General features: G+C 33.2%; 1 protein-coding gene across 39 annotated transcripts in view; it reads left to right on the top strand.

Moving 5' to 3' along the window:
• The window catches only part of ADGRL3 (adhesion G protein-coupled receptor L3), a 798,149-nt gene that overhangs the window by 441,446 nt on the left and 332,029 nt on the right, over positions 1-24,674 (top strand). For all 39 annotated transcript variants that reach the window (XM_080681583.1, XM_080681582.1, XM_080681586.1 and 36 more), the window contains one exon: positions 15,352-15,461. In XM_080681583.1, coding sequence (XP_080537709.1) covers positions 15,352-15,461 — 110 coding nt within the window. The remainder of the gene's footprint in view (positions 1-15,351; positions 15,462-24,674) is intronic.

The following is a 24,674-nucleotide window of genomic DNA, read 5'->3' as shown; positions in this document are numbered from 1 at the left end:
CCTTGGCTTGCAGCTGCATCACTCTAATCTCTGCCTCCCTCAGAATATGGTGTTCTTCCGGCGTGTCTCTGTGTTCAAATTTCCCTCTTCTCATAAGGACACCCATCATGTTGGAATAAGGGCCCAGCCTACTCCAGTATGACCTCATTTAATCAAATTACATTTGCAGCAAGTGTAATTCCATATAAGGTCACATTCTGAGGTACTGCATTTAGCACTTAGGCATATCTTTGGAGAGACACAATTCAGCTTACAACATTGACCCTTACATGTACTTTCATATTACTTCTGCATACATACATGTATCATTTGCACTTGATTCATTATATGTTAATAATCTGTTCACGTGTCTGTCTCCTTTAATAGATTTCAAGTTCTTTAGAGCATGTGCCTTGTCTAATCTATCTAATTTCTCTTTGCCTTTAGCACAGGGCTCATGGTAGACTTTTAATACATGTCAATTAAATGAACAAATCATTGTCCACTCTTTAAAAAAAATAGGTCTTGTGGTACAAAATATTATAAGGATTAATAATGTCCCATAATATTGAATAATCTCACATTTATTTTTCAATTACTACAAAGAGAACAGAGGAAGAAATACCGTTATTCAGGAACAGTGAGAATTTAGTTCTTTTCCCAGGGTCCTCATTGTTAGTGCAACCTTGGGGAAATCACTTAATTTCTTCATGCTTGTCTATAAAATAGAAGGGAAAGAAGTTACAGCTTACAGAGTCACTTTCAGATATTTATATTTTGTTATTCCCATTCTAGACCCACCAGAGACTTAATTTAATCAGAAAGTAGAGGCTACTTATGAAGAGCTTGATAAGTCATGTTTAACTTTTACCCTGGAGGAAATGAAAGGTCATGGAAATCAAGTGAGGATTATGAGAAAAGCTGAAGTAAAGCAGCAGTAATGAAGTTGGCTGGGAAAACTAGAAATGGGGGGGGGGGGGGCGTGGCAGTGAGCACACACTGGTCATGGGGCTGATTGGATGTTGGGAGGGAGGGAGGAGAGATTCAGGGAGCATTGTTTAATGACTGCTATTGAACACCTCATCAAATGCCAAATATGACTATAGATGCTGATATCTAAAATTTCACACCTTGATGGAATGATATATTTTATAAATGTTGGAGGCTTTACATGCCCGTGTATGTTTGCTTCAATGAGACCTCTACTGAAGTTATTAAACCTTGTAATTATAAAATATTTATAATTCCCTCAGTGTTCCCCACTTCAGGTTACCTTTAATGTTGGGAGGTGAAGCCTATTATAGTTGTTTTACACATGAGTAGAGTGAACTTAGAAGCATAAATGGTTGGCTTGCATAGTTAATAGTTTTGAAAATAGCATTTTGATTCAGAATCTTTTTCTTAAGGTATGTGTATAATTTTAATCTTACTTTCTATTATTATAACCATATCAATTCCATTCCTTTAGCTACAAAAAAAAGTCAATAGATGTTTCTTAATCATTATTTGTCTTCAGGGAGGTTTTCTATAAAGACAGAAATATTATTTGTTTTTGGAGATGGACATGGTGCAGCACAATTCTCTCCAAAGAAATGGTTTTCTATGTTTGTCTCTGTTAATCAAGAGTGCATTCGTTAAGCTGTTCATGAATAAAATCAAACGTCATAGTGATATAAAGATCACCATTTATTAATCATTGTAGTTGATGCAGCACAGTGTGAAGGAAGAAAGTGAGATGGAGAGTGCTAAGTGGCTTCTTTCTGCTCAGTTACATTCCTACCTTGAACCTGATCAATTAAAAGTGAAACAGTGCTGTTTAGAGGTAGAATGTTTGACTTGGTTGTTTAAACTTCTTTTATTTTTTTTTTAAATATGTTTTTAGTGATTTCACAGAGGAAGGAAAAGGGAGAGATGGAAACATTAATCATGAGAGAGAATCATTGATCGGCTGCCTCCTGCAGTCCCTTACTGGGGATCAAACTGGAAACTGGACATGTGCCCTGACAGGGAATCAAACCCTCACCTGGTTCATAGGTCGACGCTCAACCACTGAGCTGCCTCAGCCAGGCTAAACTTGTTTTACTTTATTTGGAATTCCAAATTAAAGACTTAACAAAGACCAGTTTTTAAATAAAACATTTTATTTTTAACTTTTTAATAATTTACTTCACACTATTTTTAGTTGTAATTACATGACATCTATAATTCAGTGGCAACATTTATTGAGTACTTACATCCCCCTGGATTATATGTGGTGTCTTATACTACTAATATGTTATTGCTTTAAAACCACAAAATAATCACAGATTATAATTACAGATAATCAGAAATTGAGATCCTGAGAAGTTACCGGTCTTATCTTGTTTCTCACAATTTAATGGGTTCAAAGGCAGGCTTCTCAGTTTGATACTAGAACTCTCTATATCTCTCATGGTCTCTAACCTCTTGTCTGTTGATTGCTTCAGTATCTTTAACTATTTCACATTTCAAGCATTGTCAGTAACCTGAAAAATGTCTTTGAAGATTTTGCATGTTTTCCAAATACGTGTAAAATCCATTGTGAATAATATAACACAAATCCACTTAAAATAATGAGGGTAAAATTGTCACTTTTCATCATATAATTTTTCAATAAAAACTACAACTACTACTCTAAAGTACAATTAAGTTTATCTTAAAAAATAGAGATTCTAGTCTTGAAAAGATTGGAAACCATTGCCTTATATCAGACCATTCTCCTAATGAAGTATTAAATACTGTATTTGAATAGTGAAGAGTCTAGTGCACAGTAGGTACATAGTAGGTATTTGGCTTTTATTGTTGTTATCAGAACTATTTGCTTTTCAAAAGGAAACATTTTAAAGAAAAGAAATATGTAATAACTGTTGAATAATATTAATATTGACTGACTGATTATCTCTCAAGTTTGAGACATATGGTAGAGTAATGATTGCATGTATGTCATTAGAAATTTTTCTAAAATGGTGCATTTGGCACCATTCTGCTATATATGTTATATTGTTTCATATGTGTGACTTCATAATCATAAAGAAAACTAATAAAACAAATTTTTTCTATTGTGTGGGTTCAGTAATAAAAATTATTTCACTTAAACTTTAATTTGTATAGAGTATTCATTAAATATCTATACCTATTTATCTAATCTGTCTACCTATCTATCTATCTATCTATCCATCCATCCGTCCTAAATGCAGGAAGGAACACCAAATGTCAGCCATTGAAAATGGCAAACAATAAAATAAGTACATTGTATTTACCTGCTTCTTAGTATTTTTAGAAAGCAGGAGGTGATACCAGATTTTTTGTTCCCTTTTCTCTTTCTTAACTTGTAGGTGGGTTTCTTAATCATGCATAAATTATGTCCTAGATAATTCATTGTGTTGAGTTAACTATTATAGTTCCACTTCAATATACTTTTGTAAGATAGGGAATAAGGACCACAACTTTGAAAAGACAAATGTGAAACATTCCCTAAATACAATGTTTCTCCTCATTATAAGATGGCATAAGTTGTTATCAGAGTCATTTTAAGAAGGATCAACTAACACATCATCTTAATGCCCATTGCAACTGAAGCAGAAGTTATGCAGTTGTGAATTATATGTACCAGCTTTATGGATATGTGGCAAGCTAGGTTCTCATTGTGCCAGACTTCCTAGGTTAACCTGTGCATTATCTCTGGAAAGTGGCTATGTCTCATGCCAATACTGAAAACAATGTAATGTTGTAGAGGCAGAGAGATGTGCAGTAAATATAGTACAATCTTTTAGGGAAATTTACAGAAAAATAATTTCTATGAAAATTGCATTGTATAGATGCTACTATGTAAAAGTTAAAAGGTTATGAGAAAATGAAGTAATTAATGTGGATAGTCCTGAAAAAAATACTCATTCTATTTAAATTTTAAATGTGCTTTGGAAAGATCATGATGTAATAAATGTTCACTTTGTTTTAAAAGGGAGAAAAGTATTAAAGAACTGAAAAATTACAATTACCTCACATTTCACTGATGATCACTATTGCTCCAGATCTTTTATGGCTATTTTCTATATGCATGCATATATATAGCCAAATAATTCTTTTTAATGTTTTTATTTTAAATTTTTATGAAGGTTCCCCCCCCCCAGGTTGATAAAGAGTTACTCCATCCTTTTAATGGTTGTCTAGCATCACATAAAAAGAATGGATTTTAATGTCTTTAACCAGATTCTATACATTAAGATGCTTATGCCATAAATTTTCAAAGTAAAATATTGTATTTTAAATTTGAAAAAAGACATCTTTATATGTCATTTTTTGGTAACCATGCGACCAACTTTCCAATATATTAAATATGAGGTGCTTTTAGCTAGAGAAGCAAACTTGAGGGAATGGTAGGTCTCAAATATTGTTGTTTGCCTACCATAGACCCGCCCCCTAGCTGCACCCCTTCCTCCTCCTCACTTGCAGACCCTGATTTGTTCACTCTGAGGGGAGGGGCCAGGTGCTTGAGAGGAGCCTGGGTGCCTCTCTGGCCCTGAGATGATGTACCTTTTCTGGTGAAACCAGTTGTGTGGAGGTTACTCCCTTTGTGTGATTGCTTTAGGCAGAAGCATAGTCATTGGCTCATTTTGGCCAATGTTGTGTAAGTGTCTTATGTTCTGCTCAGTGTTTCATGTGTAGAATATCCCTACTCTGAAAATCAGACACAAGATAGGGACTTTACATTTTCTAGACTTTATCTTCTTTGTGTAACAACTGCATATACAGTGACCATCTTAGTACCATGCGATAGAGTTCAAGAGAATTTCATAGACTCAAAATCATCACCATGACCTCATTAACTTACTGGATTTACCAATGTGAATCAACCCGTCTTCCAAATTTTAATTGTGAGATAATAGAACCCTTATTTTCAGCCACTTTAATTGCATTTGCTGTTTTTGGCAGCCAAATCATTCTGAAACAAATAGAAATCTTTGCAGTTTCTCCTGTATTTATTGCTTTCTGGTGATGCCATAAATCAAGGCAGACAGGATGCATGCTTGAGATGAGTCTCTGTCTGAAGTCATGAATTGACTTAATTCAGCAGAGCCAGCCCCAGAAGCACCGGAGTCAGAAGTGAGAGAAGCATCAAAGAGGAGAGGGACTAGGAGGGTGGTTGGTCTCAGTCAATAGCTCCTGTGGGCTTTCTTTCAGTTTCTTATGAGCACCTTGTCTGTTACACATACTTACAAAGCATGAAGACAACTAAAATTATTTTTATGTAATATGTGCTTCTTCCAAAATCTATGTATAAGGACAGAGTTAGGCACAAACATTTATTTCTCTTTGCTGTGTATTCCTGCTCTTGAAGTCTGTGTATATAAAGTCTGTGTATACTTGTGTGTGCATGCGGGCACATGCACATGCACACACACAGATTTATCAGTTTGCTTTCATTTAGAATTTTATTAAAAGCAAATATGAAGAAACTAGAGGCATTTTTCCCCATCTCCTATGTTGTTTCCTTTATGGACTTTGATGTTAACTTACTTCCGTAGCCAACATTAGTAAAGTTCCTTTTTCTTTCCAATTCTCTTTCTCATCGTTTGATTCTATTTCTATTTTTCTCGTACATAAGTAACTTGGTTTGTAAATACCACATATTAACAAGAAAAAAAAATACACCACTAAATGACTCAATATGGCATTCTTCATCTCCACGCTGTCATGCAGATAGGAAATTTTGTAGCTCAGAGAAGAAAAGACTCCCTTGCAGCATTCTCAGGAAGTGTAAGTCTGTCTCTGATTTAAATAAATAAACAAGTAGTCCTGGGAAATAGATCCATATATTAATATCCTGGCTAACTCTCAGCAAAGTGGATGTTATCTTCACTTAAGAAGAGTATGTACATATAAAATATATGCGTACAAAATATTGCTCCTTTTTACTTAGATGAAAATAAGCAATACCTCTGTTTGCTACACTTTCAGATGATGGATACACATGGTCTGATTTATTTGATTAACCATACATGCAAGTAAAGAATGTTTAGCTCTGAAATGCTGCCACAAATAGGTGGTAATAAACTAATACAGTTGCAATTCCAGTTATCTTTAAAGAAAGGTTTTTCATAATTCTCGAAAGCCTTTGTTATGGCATGCAACTACGACTAGAAGAATACAGCTTAGAAATTACTGACACAGAAGTGCTTTATCAAGCAATGTTTGTGAACATGTTAATTTTAAAAGCATATTTCCATTTATTTTGGATGCCTGCTTCTCTGAGTTGTATTCATGTGTCTGCTTTAGCTAATCATTTTATTTTTGGAACGCGCTCCATGAATATTCTTTGTATGTTGACTGATGATTATGATAATTTGTTTTATAAAATATTATCCAAAGATTATGTGCAATATTTGGAAATTGGACTTCTTTGCAGTATTACCACATTTTCAAACATATATCTATATTTTTCAGAATATTATCAAGTTAATTTAAGAAATTCCAGGAATAAGCCCTTAAGTTCATAAAATTGTAAATTAAGAACTATAGAACTGAGAACTATATTGTGATCAAAGAAGACAAATATATAATGCCTTTTAGCCAAATTATATTTGAAACATTTATTTGTAATATACTGTAAGTTAAATATGTAAACAGTGGTCTATGCATCTTTTTAATAAATAAAACTGTATGTTGTGAAGGCATTAAACCCCTTAGCCATGTTTCAATGCAATGACAGCATTTTACTCTGTAAGACTTTTCCAAGGTGACCCATTCAGGAGTCACAGTTTCAATATGCCTTTTTGCTCAAGTACTTATAGAACATGGAATAATGCCCCCACCCAATAATATCAGCACCCTAATCCCTATAAGCTGGGAATGTTACTGAATATGGCTAAAAGAACTTCGCATATGTGATGAAGTTAAGGCTCTGGAGATGGGAAGGTTATCTTGGCTTTGGAAGTGGGCCTTCAATATAATCATGAGGATCCTTTTAAGAGGCAGACAAGAAGGTCAAAGAATAAAGGCGGTGATGTCACATCACAGAGTTAGAAGAGGTGACGTGATGTGGGGCCACAAGCCAAGGAATGAGGAGGCAGCCTCTAAAGCTGGAAATAAACAAGGAAACTTCATTCTCCCCAGATTCTCCATATGGAACCAAACCTGCCCACATCTTGCTCTTAGTGATATAAGATTCATTTTGGACTTCTGCTTCAAGACCTATAAAACAGTATATTTGCATTGTTTTAGTCACAAAGTTTGTGGCATTTTGTTTCAGAAGCAAAAAGAAAACTAACACAGTACCCTAGTTTCTAGAGTCCGCCTCACTCACCACTTTGGTTGTGTTTGTGAAATGACATACAAAAGACAATAGAAAATGTCTTTTCTATTGAGGTCATTCTAGATAATCACCTTGTGCATTACAGAACTTGGTGACAAGCATGGTCACAATGTAAGATCCTGCAATAATTTTAGTTTAGGATAAAAAAATATGAGTTCTTACCATTTTTGTTGCTCTTCTTAAATTGCCACTTAAATGTTAAGAACATTGGCGATCTTTCTAGGTATATAGCTATGATATAAAAATGAGAGAATATTTTCATATTTTTAGTGATGTTATTTGTGTGTGTGTTTCTCTCTGATCACTTAGTTTTCTTCCCATTTGGGATCTATATTTATGAAGAAAATATTCATATTCTACCATGAGATAGTTGCCTTATCCTCCCCAGGTTCTAAGTCCGTAACAAATACAGTAGGCCTCGGAGTGGTGGGCAGTGTAAAATAAGAAAAGTACTATATTGTCTTGAGGAGGAAAAGAGAATTGTTCTTTGATTGGCATTGAGCAAAATGCTATTGTTATTCACACATACATGTATGTGTGTGTGTTTTTCATTGCTACATGCCTTCCTGAGAATTAAAAACATCTAGTTACCGAATTTAGTTACCTTAAACCATTTTCAGATTTTAAACATTAATGTATTGTGATGGTGGTGTCTTTTTTTTTTATTTTTCGCATCATTAGCTATCTTTAAAACTTTTTCTTGTTAGATCATAGTGACTTTTTCTTATATGGTTCAAACACTGCTTTATCATGCTATATGCTTTGAATTACTTGGGATACTAAATGTATGTTGTTGTTTTTTCATCACACATGCTTTTATATAAATGCCATTTAATAGGTGCTAATGTAAATTCATATAACTAATTGTGCTAACAAAAAGACATAAAGCGCCTTTGTTTTTTTGCACTATTATATCTTGTCATTGCCATGATTTTCAATGAATTTTTATATATTTGTATTTCTGAAGCATCAATTGAGAAGTTTGTAAACATTCCTAGGAATGGCTTGTTGCACACACTGTTTTTATAATTTAATAAAAGTATGTGATTGAAAGGATTTTATTAATAGAGAACCTCTTTGAATTACACTCCCATTTAAACTTACCTAAATAGTTTATAAACCCAGCAATATCATTTTGATATATGCTGCAGTATGTTGTGGCAAACAGAGGAACTTTTTCGCCCAGAGATGACTTTTTCATTATCATACTTAATTAATTTTGTTCTTATGCTGTTATGACCCATATTGGAAGGAATAAGTTAACAGCACATGATTCTGAATCCTATTACTAATCCTGCACTTCTGTGTATCTTCCCTGGCAGTCATCATAAGACATCTATTTAAGTTAAACAGTAGTGCTTTAATTACTGTTAATAATAGCATTCAACACATTAAATAACATTTATTAAATAAATTTGATAAATAGATGGTAACTATACTTCATGGCTTGAATTAAAACAATGTGTTTTTTATCTTTTCTTTTGGAGCAGTCTCTGTATAAATAAATATTCATTCACCCTATTGCACTTTCTACCTTATGTTCAGAGGTTGATCTTTCTGATTTGGATAGGGAGGGCCTGGCTATGTCATGTTAATTTAAATTCAGAACCGTCTTGAAATGTCTGATCCACACCATGACTAATGAATCATGGGCCACTTAGATATTTCACAGCTGGTCTTTTCCTCATCAGATCATCCAGGATTCCTGAGAATCAACCAGAGTGAATTAAATCAGTTTCCCAGAGTGATCCTAAAATGTCCGACTCACGCTGTCACTAGACATAGGGTTGTGCTTTCTAGTTCACTCTTCTGGACAGCGACTATCATTTGCTTACTGAGGCTCTGAGAAGTTATTTAATATCTCCACGTCTCTTCCCTTCTCTGAAATTGGCAATAGTAATATCCACATCAAAAAAGAAGTCACAGCTCTGGGCGGTATGGTACCCATGCACCAAGAGGTCACAGGTGCCAATCCTTCAGGTCACATGCCTGGCTGTGGGCTCCATCCCCAGTAGGGGGTGCACAGGTGGCAGCTGATCTGTTTCTCTCTCACATCGATGTTTCTTTCTCTCTCTCTCCTTCCCTCTCTCTCTCACCTCAATAAAAACGTTAAAAAAAAGAGAGAAGTAAAAAGTAGTATACTACTCATGACCACGCTTTCAACATTTCAGAGGTTACACAGATATAGGCATTGTTACTGTAAAGTCTCGACTTACCTTAGGGTATCCCAGCTGAAGTAGCTTGCAAACAGCTAGGTACTTAGCTTATGGTTTGTTTGTTTTCCATGTGAATCTGTTTCCCCTGTTTCTTTCTCCAAAGAATGTATGTGCTCTTCAGTATGTCACTTCTTCTGTACTGTAAGTTTCTCTCAAAAGACTCAGTCTATCTGGCCTGAAGTGTTCTTAGCCCATCACGAAACAGATGGCTTATGTTAATAATGATAAAATGACTGTAACTACCACAACAAAATGTATATCTTAGGCATTTATTGAACCGTTCTAATTTTTCTAATGCATTTTATAAGCATATCAACTTGGGAAGGTAGTAACTGTCCCGCATGTAATGTATGGACAACTGAAGATCCAGATTTCTTTGAGAATTCTATCTCTTAGTTGTCAGTGTTACCTGCTTATACTTTATTCTCAATTTGTCAATTGGTGGGGTAGAAAAAATTTTATTGTGTAAAGTTTCTGATTTAAAAATATTGAAACTGTTATCAATGTAAATAAGTGTTAATATTTCTATATGATTATGAGATTTGATCTGGCCATATGGCTCAGTTGGTTAGAGTCACACCATACAACAAAAGGGTTGCGGGTTTGATTCTTGTTCAGGGCACAATCCCCAGTTGGGGCACATACAGAAAGCAAACAAAATATATTTCTCACACACACTGATCTCTCATCTCTCTCTCATCTCTCTCTCTCTCTCTATCTCTGTGTGTGTGTGTGTGTGTGTGTGTGTGTGTCTATCTCCATCTCTATCTCTATCTCTATCTCTATCTCTATCTCTATCTCTATCTCTATCTCTATCTCTCTCCATTCCTCTCTCTCAAAATCAATAAACATACCTTAGGATAAAGATAAAATAAAGAAGATTATGAGATTTTTTTTCTGTTACTATTATTAGATTAGCATGCATTTGACCTTATTATTGCTGTCTTTTTCCATCCTATATTGTGGGTTGGTAAAATACGTTTTATATCAGGGACATTGATAACCACCTCTAATTTATATTTATATTAAAAGTAAGCCATGATTTGCATCTCTCAGATGATTAGTGACTTTGAGCATTTTTTCATGTCTCTTGGCCTTCTGTATATCCACTTTTGAGAAGTGTCTATTTAGATCCTTTGCCCATTTTTTGATTGGATTGTTTATCTTCCTTTTGTTAAGTTGTATGAGTTCCCTATAAATTTTGGAGATTAAACCCTTATCAGATGTACCATTAGCAAATATGTTCTCCCATGCAATGGGCTTTCTTGTTGTTTTGTTGATGGTTTATTTTGCAGTGCAGAAGCTTTTTAACTGTCAGAATGGCTATCATCAACAAATCAACAAAGGACAAGTGCTGGTGAGCATGTGGAGAAAAAGGAACCCTCATGCACTGCTGGTGGGAAGGCAAACTGGTGCAGCCACTGTGGAGAACAGTATGGAGTTTCCTCAAAAAACTAAAAATGGAACTCCCATTTGACTCAGTGATCCCACTTCTAGGAATATATCCCAAGAAACTAGAAACACCAATCAAAAAGTATATATGCACCCCTATGTTCATAGCAGCACAATTTACAATAGCTAAGATTTGGAAACAGCCTAAGTGCCCATCAGCAGATGAGTGGATTAAAAAATGATGTTGCAACTACACAATAGAATACTATGCTGCTGTAAAAAAAAAAAAAAAGAACTCTTCATTTTCAGCAGCATGGATGGACCTGGAGAGCATTATGCTAAGCGAAATAAGCCATTTGGAGAAAGATAAGTATCACATGATCTCACTCATTTATGAAATATAATGAACAACATAAACTGATGAACAAAAATAGATACAGAGACACAGAAGCATTGAACAGACTGATAAACCTCAGAGGGAAGGCAGGGGAGGTTGGGAGGGGGTATGAGATCAACCAAAGGACTTGTATGCATGCATATAAACAACCAATGGACACAGACAAGTAGCAGGTGAGGGCATGTGTTGGGAGTGGGGGTGGGAGAGGGCAGGGAGAGGTCAATGACGGAAAAAGGAGACATATGTAACACTTTTACTAGTAACAAATAATTTAAAATTTTAAAAAAGTAATTAATGAAAAATATGAGTTTAAAGGTCATGAGAACATTGTGGTTTTTTTTTTTTACTTTTATTATCTATGTTATTTTTGAATTAATTTACTTTTGACAATTTTATTCTCACTGTAAAAGTACTCTTACTGGTGTAAAATGTTCAATAATCTTTAATGTAATATTAAAAATAATTTTATTTTGACTCACAATAACTGAAACCATAAAAAAAGGACAGACCTTTAAACTCCTGTTTTAAAAATGTAGCTAGTCTTTAAATAATAAATAATGTATCATACAGAAATAATATTTCAGAGATTGTCTACCTTTTTTCTTTGTTTTTTCAGAATCTTAATTTATAAAAAAGCATTTGATATAGAAATAGTAATAGAGTTTTAAGTTTTTGTGGAAAATGAAGGTTGTAAAGCATTTTTTTTCCTTTAAAACAATGATGACAATGACTGCTATATGTTACTAGAGGCCTGATACACGGAAATTTGTGCAAGCCGGTATTGGCAGTCTTCCTTCCCCCCGGCTGCCAGCACTGGCTTCCCTCCGGCACTGGGGATCTGGGCTGCTTCCCTCTGGCCCGGCTTGATCAGGAAGGACTTCCGGAATGATGTCAGGAAGACATCCAGTCTAATTAGCATATTACCCTTTTATTATTATAGATTGGTATAGCATGTTTTGGCTTATATACCTCTTCCCATACACCATCTCATCAATTAGAAGTCTTTTGGTAATCATTAATATATTTGGGACTCACAACAGTGTATCGTTTATAACAAACAGTTGCTTGTTTCATTTTTCTTACATATACATAAATCATTAGTATTTTAAAAACTTTAATAATATTTAATTAGTCGATGCACATGTTTAGATAATTGGATGGATATGTATAGTGTATAGTGTATTTTTTAACCCAGTGTATATAAATATAATCATTTGAAATTCTTGATTCAAGACAGCTTTCTGTGAAATAAACACTTCCATAATTATAAATGTTAACCTTTATGCCCTGCTCATAAATGAATAGTAATCTGATCTATTGATATTAAATATTGATTGTTTAATAATAAAATATTTCTAATTAAATATTTATATCTGAAAATTACAAGAATCGACACAACTTCTAAATGAGTTTTATTATTATACCTGTAGTATTTAGAAAATAAAAAGGTTGACAATAGGCCAAAACCTGGAGATCAGCAATGAAAATATTATATTTACAGAATATTTACATATCATCAAATTTTATTGTGTACAGTTTTTCATTTTTGGTTATTTCGCTTCAAATGCATTCCTGATAATAGCTAATTTTCTATAACACTTATAGAAATAACTGAGTTTATATAGCTACTTATTGTAGAAAATCCTCAGAATTATGAGTTTATTTTTTAAGGTGTGATATGAAATTATATTGCTTTAACTGCAAAAATCATGTCTTTAAACTTGACACAGCTTCTTCAAATGTGTTTTCTTTGTAATAGGATGTGCTGCTATTCTTTTCAAAAGTTTGAATACACTCAACAAAGTTTGAGTGTACGTGGTGAATGTGTGAAGGCAGCCACCTGTACACTCATGTTATTAGATGATTGTCTGATAATCATTCTCAGACATTAAATCTACGCAAGAGAACTTAGAACATGTTGACTCTCAGATTAACTGTATGCAAAATTGCCTGATAAGTATGGAATATTGGCTTTTATTAATCTTTTAGTGATAACACAAAATATATTTTTAAGCTTAAGACATTCTCTAAAGAATCAATTTTAATTTAGAGACTAAATAAAATCCTCATTAAACCTGATAAATAGTAGAGTCAAGTAGATACAAAGCATTTTACTCTAAATCAAAATGAGTTCTTCCTTAAATGCTCCCTACTCTAGCAGTGTGCTAGCAAGGAATCAGAGTGCAGGTTATTTCAGAGATGAAATATCTCTTTAAGAAAGTAACACACAAATATAGCCCTGAGGTATAATATTTCTGAGATGAATAAACAAGCACGTAGAGGATAACTAGAGAGTCTCATCCTGTACTCTTAGTGCCAATATTTTGGGTGGGAAGAATCATTATTTTCCCTCAAAAATGTCTACTAATTAATAAATTATTGAATCTAGAAGGTTTATTAGTGATATTTACCACTGTGAAAAGGGTGTCTTTTCCAAAATAGGAATGAACTTCATGACCTGTATTTACCCATGATTAAATCAGGTTCACTTGGATCTGTTTAGCCCTAATGCTATAAAGATGTCTAGTTTGTTTTTGTTCCCTAGTAATGTTTGATTATTCTTTGTGAAGATATAAAGTCATTTAAAGTATAGGATATTAGCATCAGTGAACAATAGTCTGTAAGATAAGGCTCATTATTCATCTGAACACTAGAAAATGAGAATCAGGTATCCCGCCCCCTGTTTTTATTAAATTTATTGGAGTGAAATTAGTTAATAAAATTATATAGGTTTCAAGTGTTCAATTATATAATATATCATCTGTAGATTGCATTATGTGTTTACACCCAAAGTCAAGTCTCTTTCCATATATTTAACTGCCTTTACCCTTTTTTCTTCCTCCCTATCCCTTCCCTCTGGTAACCACCATACTGTTGTCTGTCTTTCTTTTGTTTTGTTTTTTTAATTTTTTGCTTTCAGTTTTATTTCCCACATACGAGTAAAATAATATGGTTCTTGATTTTTCTGTCTGACTTATTCCACTTAGCATGATATTCTCAAGGTCCATCCACGTTGTAAATGGCAGTGTTTCATCCTTTCTTATGGCTGAGTAGTATTCCACTGTGTAGTATATGTACCATCTCTTCTTTATCCAGTCATCTATTGAAGGCACGTTGGTTGTTTCAAGGTCTTGGCCACTGTAAATAATGCTGCAATGAACGTAGGGGTGCATGTGTCTTTCCAAATAAATGTCATCAAATTTTCCGGGTAGATGCCCAGAAGAAGGGTTTCTGGGTCATATGGTGACTTTATTCTTAATTTTTTGAGGAACCTCCATACTGTTTTCTGTAGTGGCTATAACAGTTAAAATTTTCACCGGTGGTGAATAAGGGTTTCTTTTTCTCCACTTCACTGGCTATTAGGGAAATGCAAATCAAAACTACAAAGAGATACAACCTCACTCCTGTTAGAATGGCTATTATCCACGAGACAAGTAATAACAAGTGTTGGAGAGGTTGTGGAGAATTAATTCTTAAAAATGGTTTTACTCATGCAATTATTATATTCATTTTTATAAATAAAAGTTTTAGATATATTTAAATATTAACTTTTTACTTTTTTTAGATTTGGCCAAAAGCTTTTCAACACCATATTTTCATTGCCTTTAAAATTGTCATGATAATCAGTAAACTTACTTTATAGGTAACAGAACTCTGTGATTATATTTTCTTAATTTGATTTTGTAATGGGGGTGAGTCTTTCCTACTAAATAATTATCTTTATCTGTCCTCACATTGGCAATATCCTATGGACCAGTGAATTTTGCTTAAGTGGTATTTAACTTCTAACTCAGTATCATACTGTGTTCAATCAAATATTAAATGAGTTAATATGAGAAAACTGATTTAATTGATTTTATGTCTAGTTTATTTTAAGGTATATGACAAAATTTCCTTGATAAGTCTAAAATCCTAAGTTGATAAAATCTTCATTTAAATACGTGTAACAGGAACCAAAATAAAATTAGTATTGATTTTAATAAGGATTTAACTTTGCATAAGCATTTATGTCTTCTTTTCTTTTCTTTTGACTTCAGGTGCAATAACAGAACCCAGTGTGCAGTCGTGGCAGGTCCTGATGTTTTTCCAGACCCCTGTCCGGGAACCTATAAGTACCTTGAAGTGCAGTATGAATGTGTCCCTTACAGTATGTATATCCCTATCATTTTTTTATAAAGAGAAAATAAAGTAAGTTTTGTTTTGCATGCATTGACAAAATATTCTGTATGAAAACATAAAAACAATTACATAAATTATGTGGAAAACATGGGTAATTTAATTTTTTTAGGACCGTAAACCCTTTCCACTATTGGAAGAATTAGATGTTGCTTACATGATCCTGCAGCTTTTAATTTTGACTATACACTTCTGTACATTGATATTTATTCTAAAACTCTTAATGTGAGAATATGAAACATTTAGCTGAATGTTGAAAAGTGGTATGCCAATACTGCATTCCTTCAGGTCCAAGTAAAAGGTAGTGAAAATAAATAATATTATCATCATATATATAGTGGTATAGAAATTGATGAATTTGAATTTAATTGAAGCAGTTATAGCTAAGCTTCCCATGTTGTCATTATTTCAGGAATAAAAATATATTTATCAAGTGGGAGCATACTAAAAAGAAAATACTCAGATTACTTGAACGAAAGTACTCTTCAGAATGTATCTTTTACAGGCACAAGACGTAGGTCTTTGCAACCTTTATGTCAGATATGGTGTATACCAACTTATTTTTTCTTCGGGAATAATGAAGAATCAAACAATTGAAAATGATACATTTTCTGACTTTTTTACTCAAGGGAATTATCCCCAGCTCAAATAAACATTTTTGAGCTATCTAGTTCATTATTCATGAGGTTCAATAGTGAAGCTCACTCTGGAAATCCTGTATATTCTCCTATTAGATATTCAGCTTATCCCAGAGGTATAAAACACCTGAGATCATAAACAAAACCTAAGATTCAACTTCCTTTGACATCTAAGAAGAAGCCAAGTATCTGGGGATCAGCAAGATGCCTGTGCCAAGAGATAGCTGTAGGCTTGCCTCATTTCTGCTCATTTAAGAAGCAGCACATTGCTCATGAGCCGTAAGTGAGCAATTCGACCAGCAAGAAATAGACTGAAATTTTAAAATAATAATGAAAGCAATCAAGAGAAAGTTTTATTTTTGCTTATTTATACTACATTTGGTTAGAGAAAGTGTAGTGATGTTTTATAAAGCTAATTTTCTTGCTATAAAAATGCATAAATGTGTAGGTTTGATAGAAATCTCAGTTGAGGTTATGCTTCTTACACTGTTCTCAGGGACCCTTCTATGAAAATATGAGGTTCATACTGACCATTTGTTCTTCATTAGTAATCATTTAAAGATATAATATTTGAAGTCCGTTTTAGAACTGTGGCAATTATTTTTAGATTGCACGATGTGATCTCTGTGAAAAATGTAGAATAGCTGTTTCCAAGGCATTTTATAAAAATATACACTAAAGTATAGGTGCACCTCATTTTTAAAGACAGTCTTTGGAATCTTACAATTATATATGGCATCGAGCTGAAGTAGGAATGTCAAATTATAGATCTTTTTCGTAATTTTTAAAAGTTAAAGAATTTTACAGCTGTCTCTTCAATTATCTGTTTTTCTTCTGAATTTCTTTGTAGATAACTACTCCAAAATCCTCTGCCAAACTTATTCTGAAAAAGTATCTACTTAAGTTATTTCAATAGAATTAAGAACTTGCTCATACTTGTATAAAAAAAGTTACTATTTATCACAGATCACTTTTTGCTCTTATAAACTACCAGATATGGACAATTTGATAGCTGAATATTTTATTTTTGTAGGTTTCTGGTAGATTGAATACTTATTGATTGTTTTAGAAGAATATTCCTATTATATTAAAGCATTTATCTGATTTTTTTTTATTAAGTAAGAATTTTAAACTTAGGTGCAACACTTGGCTAGTTTATACACCAGTTTAACTTATATGGCATAGCATGATTGTGTTTATTTAAATTATCTTTTGTATGTGTTTTAGTTAAAAGTATAATTGGTAATTTCTTTAGTAAATTTAACTTGTTTTTAAAAAATGATCCAAAATAAAGTATAAACTATTCAAAAAACTACAGGGACTCATTTAAAAGGGAGGTTGATTTAGCAGAAACATTACCAGAAATCAGGAAGCCTGGGTTTAGAATATGGTCTTATTACAGAACAAATGGCCTGGGTCCATTAGTGTAGGTAAGCTATTAAAATTTTCTGGATCTCCCCTTATAGACCGAACCTGATCTGTAGTAAATCATGATTTTTAGCAACACTATCCTCTTTTTCTTGCATCTGGTGTAAAACAGGTTTTCCAGTGCTGAACTGATTCACTTATTTATAATAGCTACTATTTGACACTTACTACATGTGATTTACAACATGGGTTAAATGTTTACATACATTATTTTATTTTATTCTCACAATATCCTCACTGTGTTAGGTAGGAATATCACCATTTTACCAGAGAGGAAACTGAGGCTCCATTGGATAAGTGGGTATCTCTTGGAAAATGTAGAATAGCTATGAAATGGCGGAGCCAAGATTTGAGTTGTCATTAATAGTTGTTCTTAAGGACCCAGCTATAGGTCTCCTCATAGATTTTTTTCTTTATATTTTCATGAATTATTAAATCTCATTCAATATTTAATTCATAATTTCCATCAGTAAAGTAATGGCACCTGGTGAAAGCAAATGATTTAAAGACCCAGGCCCAGTTCTTTTGCTATTTACTTTTAAGAGGTTTGTATGTCTTTCTTAAAGCAGATGACTCACTGCAAACTTCTATTTTACACAAACACCTAATGAAGCTTTATGATTTAAATTAGTTTGTGACATGCCGAAACCCGTTTGGCTCAGTGGATAGAGCGTCGGCCTGTGGAATGAAGGGTCCCGGGTTCGATTCCGGTCAAGGGCATGTACCTTGGTTGCGGGCACATCCCCAGTGGGAGGTGTGCAGGAGGCAGCTGATCGATGTTTCTCTCTCATCGATGTTTCTAGCTCTCTGTCCCTCTCTCTTCCTCTCTGTAAAATATCAATAAATTTAAAAAAAAAGCCATATGTGCAATTTTACATTAGTTTGTGACATAAAAATGCTACCTACTATTTAGAATAAGGCTCTTACCAAAGTAGCAAATAAAGAAGTTGTTTAAATTACCTGTATCATAAGAAAAAATCCTTGTACTTAATATACTTGTTAAAATACTCGTATTGTAGCCCTTGCCAGTGTTCCTCAGTTGGTTGAACATAGTCCTGTGTACTGAAAGATTGCTGGTTTGATTCCTGCTCAGGGCACATGGCCAGATTTCAGGTTCAATCCCCTGTAGTAGGTAGTAGTGCAGTAGGTAGCTGATTGATGTTTCACTCTCATATCAATGCTTCTCTCTCTCTGTCTTCCCCTTCCTCTCTCTAAAAATCAATAAAAATATTTTAAAATCCCTATTGTATTATTAGAATAAAAATTTCAGTCTTAACATTTATTAATGTTTGAACATGTTCTACTTAAATAATTGAATAAACAAATAATGTTAAGTTCTATTTCTTAAACAATTCACTAATTCCAAGTTTCATTTTGAATTGTAGACAATAAACTTCATGTATTTATGTGATATATTTAGTATTTATGGATATTTTTTAATATTAGAATGTGGAAATATGTTATTTTCTTCCTTTATACATACTCTTTGTGTGCATTTCCATGGTAATACTAATTTTTAAGGGAATAGTTTTTCATGAAAAATAAAGAAAACTTGGAAATATAGAAATGCAGAAAAAACTAAAATATGTAGGAAAACATATCAATTTTAATGATGCGGATGCATATAAGAAGTAAAAATTCAACAACTTCTTTGTATTACCCAGAAAATAAAGTTAAAAATGCTGAAGGTAAGCCTGCAATAATTTTTGCACAGATTTTTGTCAGTAAGTAGGTTCATAATTTAACAATGGCAGTTTTAGAAGCTTAGACTGAATCAAACAAACGGTATGACTTTTGTTTTTATTGAAATCATTTTTTATTTTTCAATTACAGTTGACAATACAATATGATATTAGTTCCAGGTATACACCTCAGTGATGTGACTTTATATAACTTACTAAGTTATCAGTATGACTTTTTTAAAAAGATACTGATAGAAAAGAAACTAGGAAAAATTAGTGATTGTAAACAATTTTGTGAGGCGAACTGCTGGGAGTGTTTTATACTCAATTTTTTTGGAATCACTGTAGTTATTCTCTTCTGTCCTTAGTTTTTCCTCTTGTCTGTACTGTCTTGTTTGTGTTCACTGATACCCTGTTTGTGACCAAATTTGTGACAGACAAATCAATATTTTTCTCTGTTCCTGTCACACCTTAGTTCCAGTGTGACTTTTATAGCCTTTGCGTTTTCTTTGAGGTTTGACTTTTCTCCTTAGCTGTATTTTCTCCCCGGGAGATGACCCAGATATTCCAGAGGTTAAACCTCAGCATTTACCAATGTCACATTTTTGCTCTATCTTCCTTCTCACCCCATCCTCCATGCTTTCTGGGGTGATTTGGGATTGAAATTGTAACATCTTCAAGTAGAGCTTCCTTCATTTAGCCAGTTTACAGGGATGAATTGTGTTAGGGAGAAAACAATAAAACAACTAACCACCTACTTAGGGTATTTCTGAGCAAGGAATCTTCACTTTGTATCCTGCTGACAATTTGTCTTTCTTCCAAGGCATACAATTTCACGCACATTAAACTCAAAAAGTGCTTGTCTTTTCTCACAATCTAGCCTTTCTCTTCAGTTCTTTGTTTCTTCCTTTCAGAAATACAAAGCACATATTACTTATTCTAATAACCTTATGTCATGGTGGATTTTCTGCAGAAATGGAGGGAGGAAGCATACAATTTTGAGCGCATATTAGAAATGAGTGCTTGATTAAACCGATATTATGTTGTAGCACTTGTAGACTTTCTGAAGACATTATATTAACCATCTGAAGACATATAAAATAAGTATTAGAAAATTAATATTTACAAATAATTATATAATATTTTAGTTTAGTTTTTAACTATAGGAAAAATGCATTACACTTTTATCATTTAAAACAAACGTTTTAACTATTTAATTATAAATAACTACATTTTTGCAAATAATATTCTAATGAGTGCATATTTTAATGTTGCATACTTTGGTTCCTATTCTATAAATAAGTAATTACATATTTTAAAACTCATTGTGCTGAAATGAACCCATATGTTTAATTTTTAAAAGATCACAGAAATGTCAAGATGTATTCTGATTCCCAATATACCGCAATACCTTTTTCAGTTTCTGACATAGAAAACATTAAATACGCATATATTGAATGATTGAAAGAAAAAAGAAATTTAGTTAAATTGCTCCAGAAGTAATATATGCATTGCTAAAATGATAAATATAAGAAATTCTTTTCTACAAACAAGACCTTATTAATTCAAAAGGGAGATCTGTGATAAAAATATAGATTATATATATTTTATTTTCTCCAAATTGCTTGGTGATTGTGATTATATCCCTCACTACTAGTAACCAATTTGTTTTTCATAGTCTTCTACATGCCTGCATATAATATACCAAGTTTTAGCTTCAAGCATTACTCCTTCTCTAAGAAGAATGCCAGCTACCTGAAATCTCTTTTTTAGAATATTTTTAACAAGAGGAAGGATATATTTTTCCTCCCTTTTCTCTCCCATCAGTTTCGCTCTTTCTCTGTCAAATAGTTTCACCCTACTTCACAGTGTCTTACACCTAACAGATAATCCATATAACTTTTACAAATGTATCAGTGATTACTTAGTATTAACTTAAGCATTGTCTGTATGCCCAAAATATTATATATTCATAAAAGTTGCTATCATCACTTTAGAAACCAGGAAGGATAGTGCTTAAATATGATCTCTCTTCAGGGGTTGCTCTTTTTAAAGCTCAGTGATACATCCAATTTTCTGAGTCCATACGCATCCCACTGTGTTTCTGTAGGTTCTGTGATCACTTACACTTCCTGATCTGCATCCCCTTTGGACCTGACCTGATGGTGCTGATAATTGCATGAATCACACCCAAGCTTGCCATGGAGTTTGGCCATTTTGTCTTTTACTTTCTTACTAGAATTAGCTTTTAGTATTAGTTTATTTACCTCCAGCGCAATTTCTCCCCATATATAGCAATAGATAAGGAGGTGCTAGTCTCCTCAAATGGTAGACCCTGGCCATGTCATTTATTTCAGTCAACAAATAATAGTTGGACCCCTGCTTTATTAATCTTCACAAACTGTTTTTAGGCAGTAACAGTGTAATTAATTATAAAGCGATTAAAACCCATCTTTTAAACATTTTATAGTTAGAGAATATGAGACCTAGAATAAATGAAATAGTCAATGATTATATAGTTAAAACTCATTCTTTTTTTTATTAAATATATTTTTATTGATATTTTACAGAGAGGAAGGAAGAGGGATAGAGAGCTAGAAACATCGATGAGCTGCCTCCTGCACACCCCCCACCGGGGATGTGCCCGCAACCAAGGCACATGCCCTTGACCTGAATTGAACCCGGGACCTTTCAGTCCGCAGGCCGAAGCTCTATCCACTGAGCCAAACCGGTTTTTGGCTAAAACTCATTCTTAATTGCTGGTTGAGTTGTCTTTCCATCATGCTACTTTGTTTCTTTGAATCTCAAAGTAGTTTTTTTCTGTGTAGAGATGGAAAGAGTGATTAATGATTAAGACTTACTCTCAAACATATAAAAGATTATAATATATTCTCTTTAATTGAAATTTGGCATTCAAACCTTATTTTTCATTTTAATTCAAATTCTTACAGAAAAAAAGTCAGGATTCAAAATGATGCTTATGTGAGGTCTTTGTTTGCCTTCAATCCTATAATTAATGCAATTAATGATTATATGTTGAGATATCAAAAAACCCACAACTTTCTCAATATTTTGAAAGAGCCATCTTTTTGTGTATGTGTTTAGATTTAATCCTCCTGGCATTTCTCATAAATTGAATTCAAAATTACCAGTAAGTAAACCATTTTAGAGAACATAGGATATGCAGTTTGCTTTTATGTTCTCTAGATGCTAACCATTTGTTTTTGGAATCCTTCATATATGCATTCAGATTTCTGTGGCAAAGTTTTTCTGATCTCAGTTTTTGGAACAGCTTGAAATAAGTACAGTACTCAGTAACATTGATTTTTCAGGTTCCAAAACTGTTTGCAGTTAAAAATCAAACAAAAAAAAAAGCAACTTGTGGAATTTTGGAAAGAAAAATGAATCTCTCCTAAAAGCAGAACATACCATTTGCTTTACTGTGATTTTCCTAGACTCGATCTCTCCCCTGTTCCCCTTACTCTTAGAGAACCCATCCAAGTTAAGTTTATCAAGATAACAGGGAAAGCTTAGAAGGAATATAGCATTCTCATTTGTTGAAAACAGAATACATTAATTTTTCCAAGAAGACTTTATCCCCCCCACCCCCCGCCTCCTGGATCAATTATGATTGCTTATTGATTGCTTATAGAACTCTTAGCCAGTTACTTATGTATATCAGAGTCTAACAAAGCTTGTTTCTTATGACAGTGCTTTGATCTTATCCTTATTTGTTACTCACCAAGAACTATTCATCCAGATTCATCAAGATTAACATAAAAAAATTGCCTACCTAGTAAAAAATATTATTGAGGCAAAGCTCTAAGAATTCCTCATTTCACTTTATCATGGATTTGCTAATGCTCATTAAGAAATGGGTTCAAATCGATCAGACCATTAAACCTCAGAGGGAAGGTAGGGGAGGGTGGGGGTAAAGGGGAAAGATCAACCAAAGGACTTGTATGCATACATATAAGCCTAACCAGTGGACATAGACAACAGAGGGATGAAGGCATGAGGGGGGTATGGGGGGTAATGGGGGAATAAGGACACATATGTAACACCGTAATCAATAAAGAAATTTAAAAAAATCAGAAATTTAAAGAAAAAAAAAAGAAATGGGTTCAAATACAACCTCAGGCCTCATAAATTATGAATGACTGCTCTGCAAAAGATGGCAGGTGTTACTCTTTTTAAGAATGAGTGGTAAGTGTAAAGCAAGAAACATAATGTTATTCTGTGTCTTTAGGACTTGGCAATCCTTGCTATTTCTCAATATTTGCCTACATTTGTGATTAGCACTGATTCCAATACAAAATTCAAGATTTTATGATGATTTTATATTACCTGATTGAAATTTACCCGCTGCTGCTTCTTGGAGGTATCAGATGATATTTTCTAAGATGTTGAAATATATTATTTATTCTCAGGCAGTAGCTTGAACACATTAGGAGCTGTTCCTTAAAAATCCTGTTACCATTGGTTCTAAAACCAACCTGTAACGGTCATTTTATTTTACCTAAGTAGTATAAAGCCGGGACGTTCTTTTCCTCTTTCATGGGTAATAGGATGAAGATTCTCGTTATTTACTAGAAAAATCCAAATGAATCTACTACTTTAAAAATATGATTAGTTTATTTCTTCAATGCAAGCACTAACTTCAAAATGTTTTACCTATTCAACTAAGTAATACACACAACAGAATTAAAATATTTTCTAGCTCACATTAGTGCTTAATAAAATTTGCTATTATTATTTAAATGTTTTCCACATGTAATGGGTATTTATTTAGCTTATTGTTGAAAACGCTAAATCATAAAATTCTGAAAACCAAGTTATACATAATATTTTACACTCCTTATTTAAGCTCCTGATATATTCTGGATGTGTTTTTAAGAGTTAAAATTCTGACATTGATCAGTATTCTTTTAGTGGATTATAGACTTTTTACAGAAACTGAGATCTAATTTTATATTAGTGATAGTTGCTAGGTAATGCTTTGATGGAAATTAATCATTAAACATTTAGAAGCTCATTCTCTGATTGGAGTGGGAACTGGAGTGACTTAGAAGCTGATGTCCCAGGAAATAACTGATTGAGAAATAATATCTTGGGGTGTTTAATAAAAATAGACTATAAGTCCAATACTTGAAGTTCTTCCTCTTTCTCATAATCAAAAATGAAAGAGAAATTGCTAGAAAAAAATGGGAGATTTTTTTCTAATAGTAGATACTGTTCTCTGAACAAGTTCTGAGTGCTAAAACTGTGCTTAATACTTTGTATATGCCCTTTTGTTCCCTCAGAAAAATAAGGAAGTCAAAAATATAAATTAAGTCTTCAGCTTGTCCAAGTTTCCTTTCTTGGTTAGTTGTGTGGGAAGGGGGAAGAGGGGAAGTGGAATACAAGACCTTTTGACTCATGTGATTATGCTTTTTT

This window comes from Plecotus auritus (genome assembly GCF_963455305.1).
Source record: "Plecotus auritus genome assembly, chromosome: 1".
In the NCBI taxonomy this organism is placed as follows: Eukaryota; Metazoa; Chordata; class Mammalia; order Chiroptera; family Vespertilionidae; genus Plecotus; species Plecotus auritus.
Note: the sequence above shows the minus strand (reverse complement) of the source record. Positions and strands in the feature narration are given on the sequence as shown.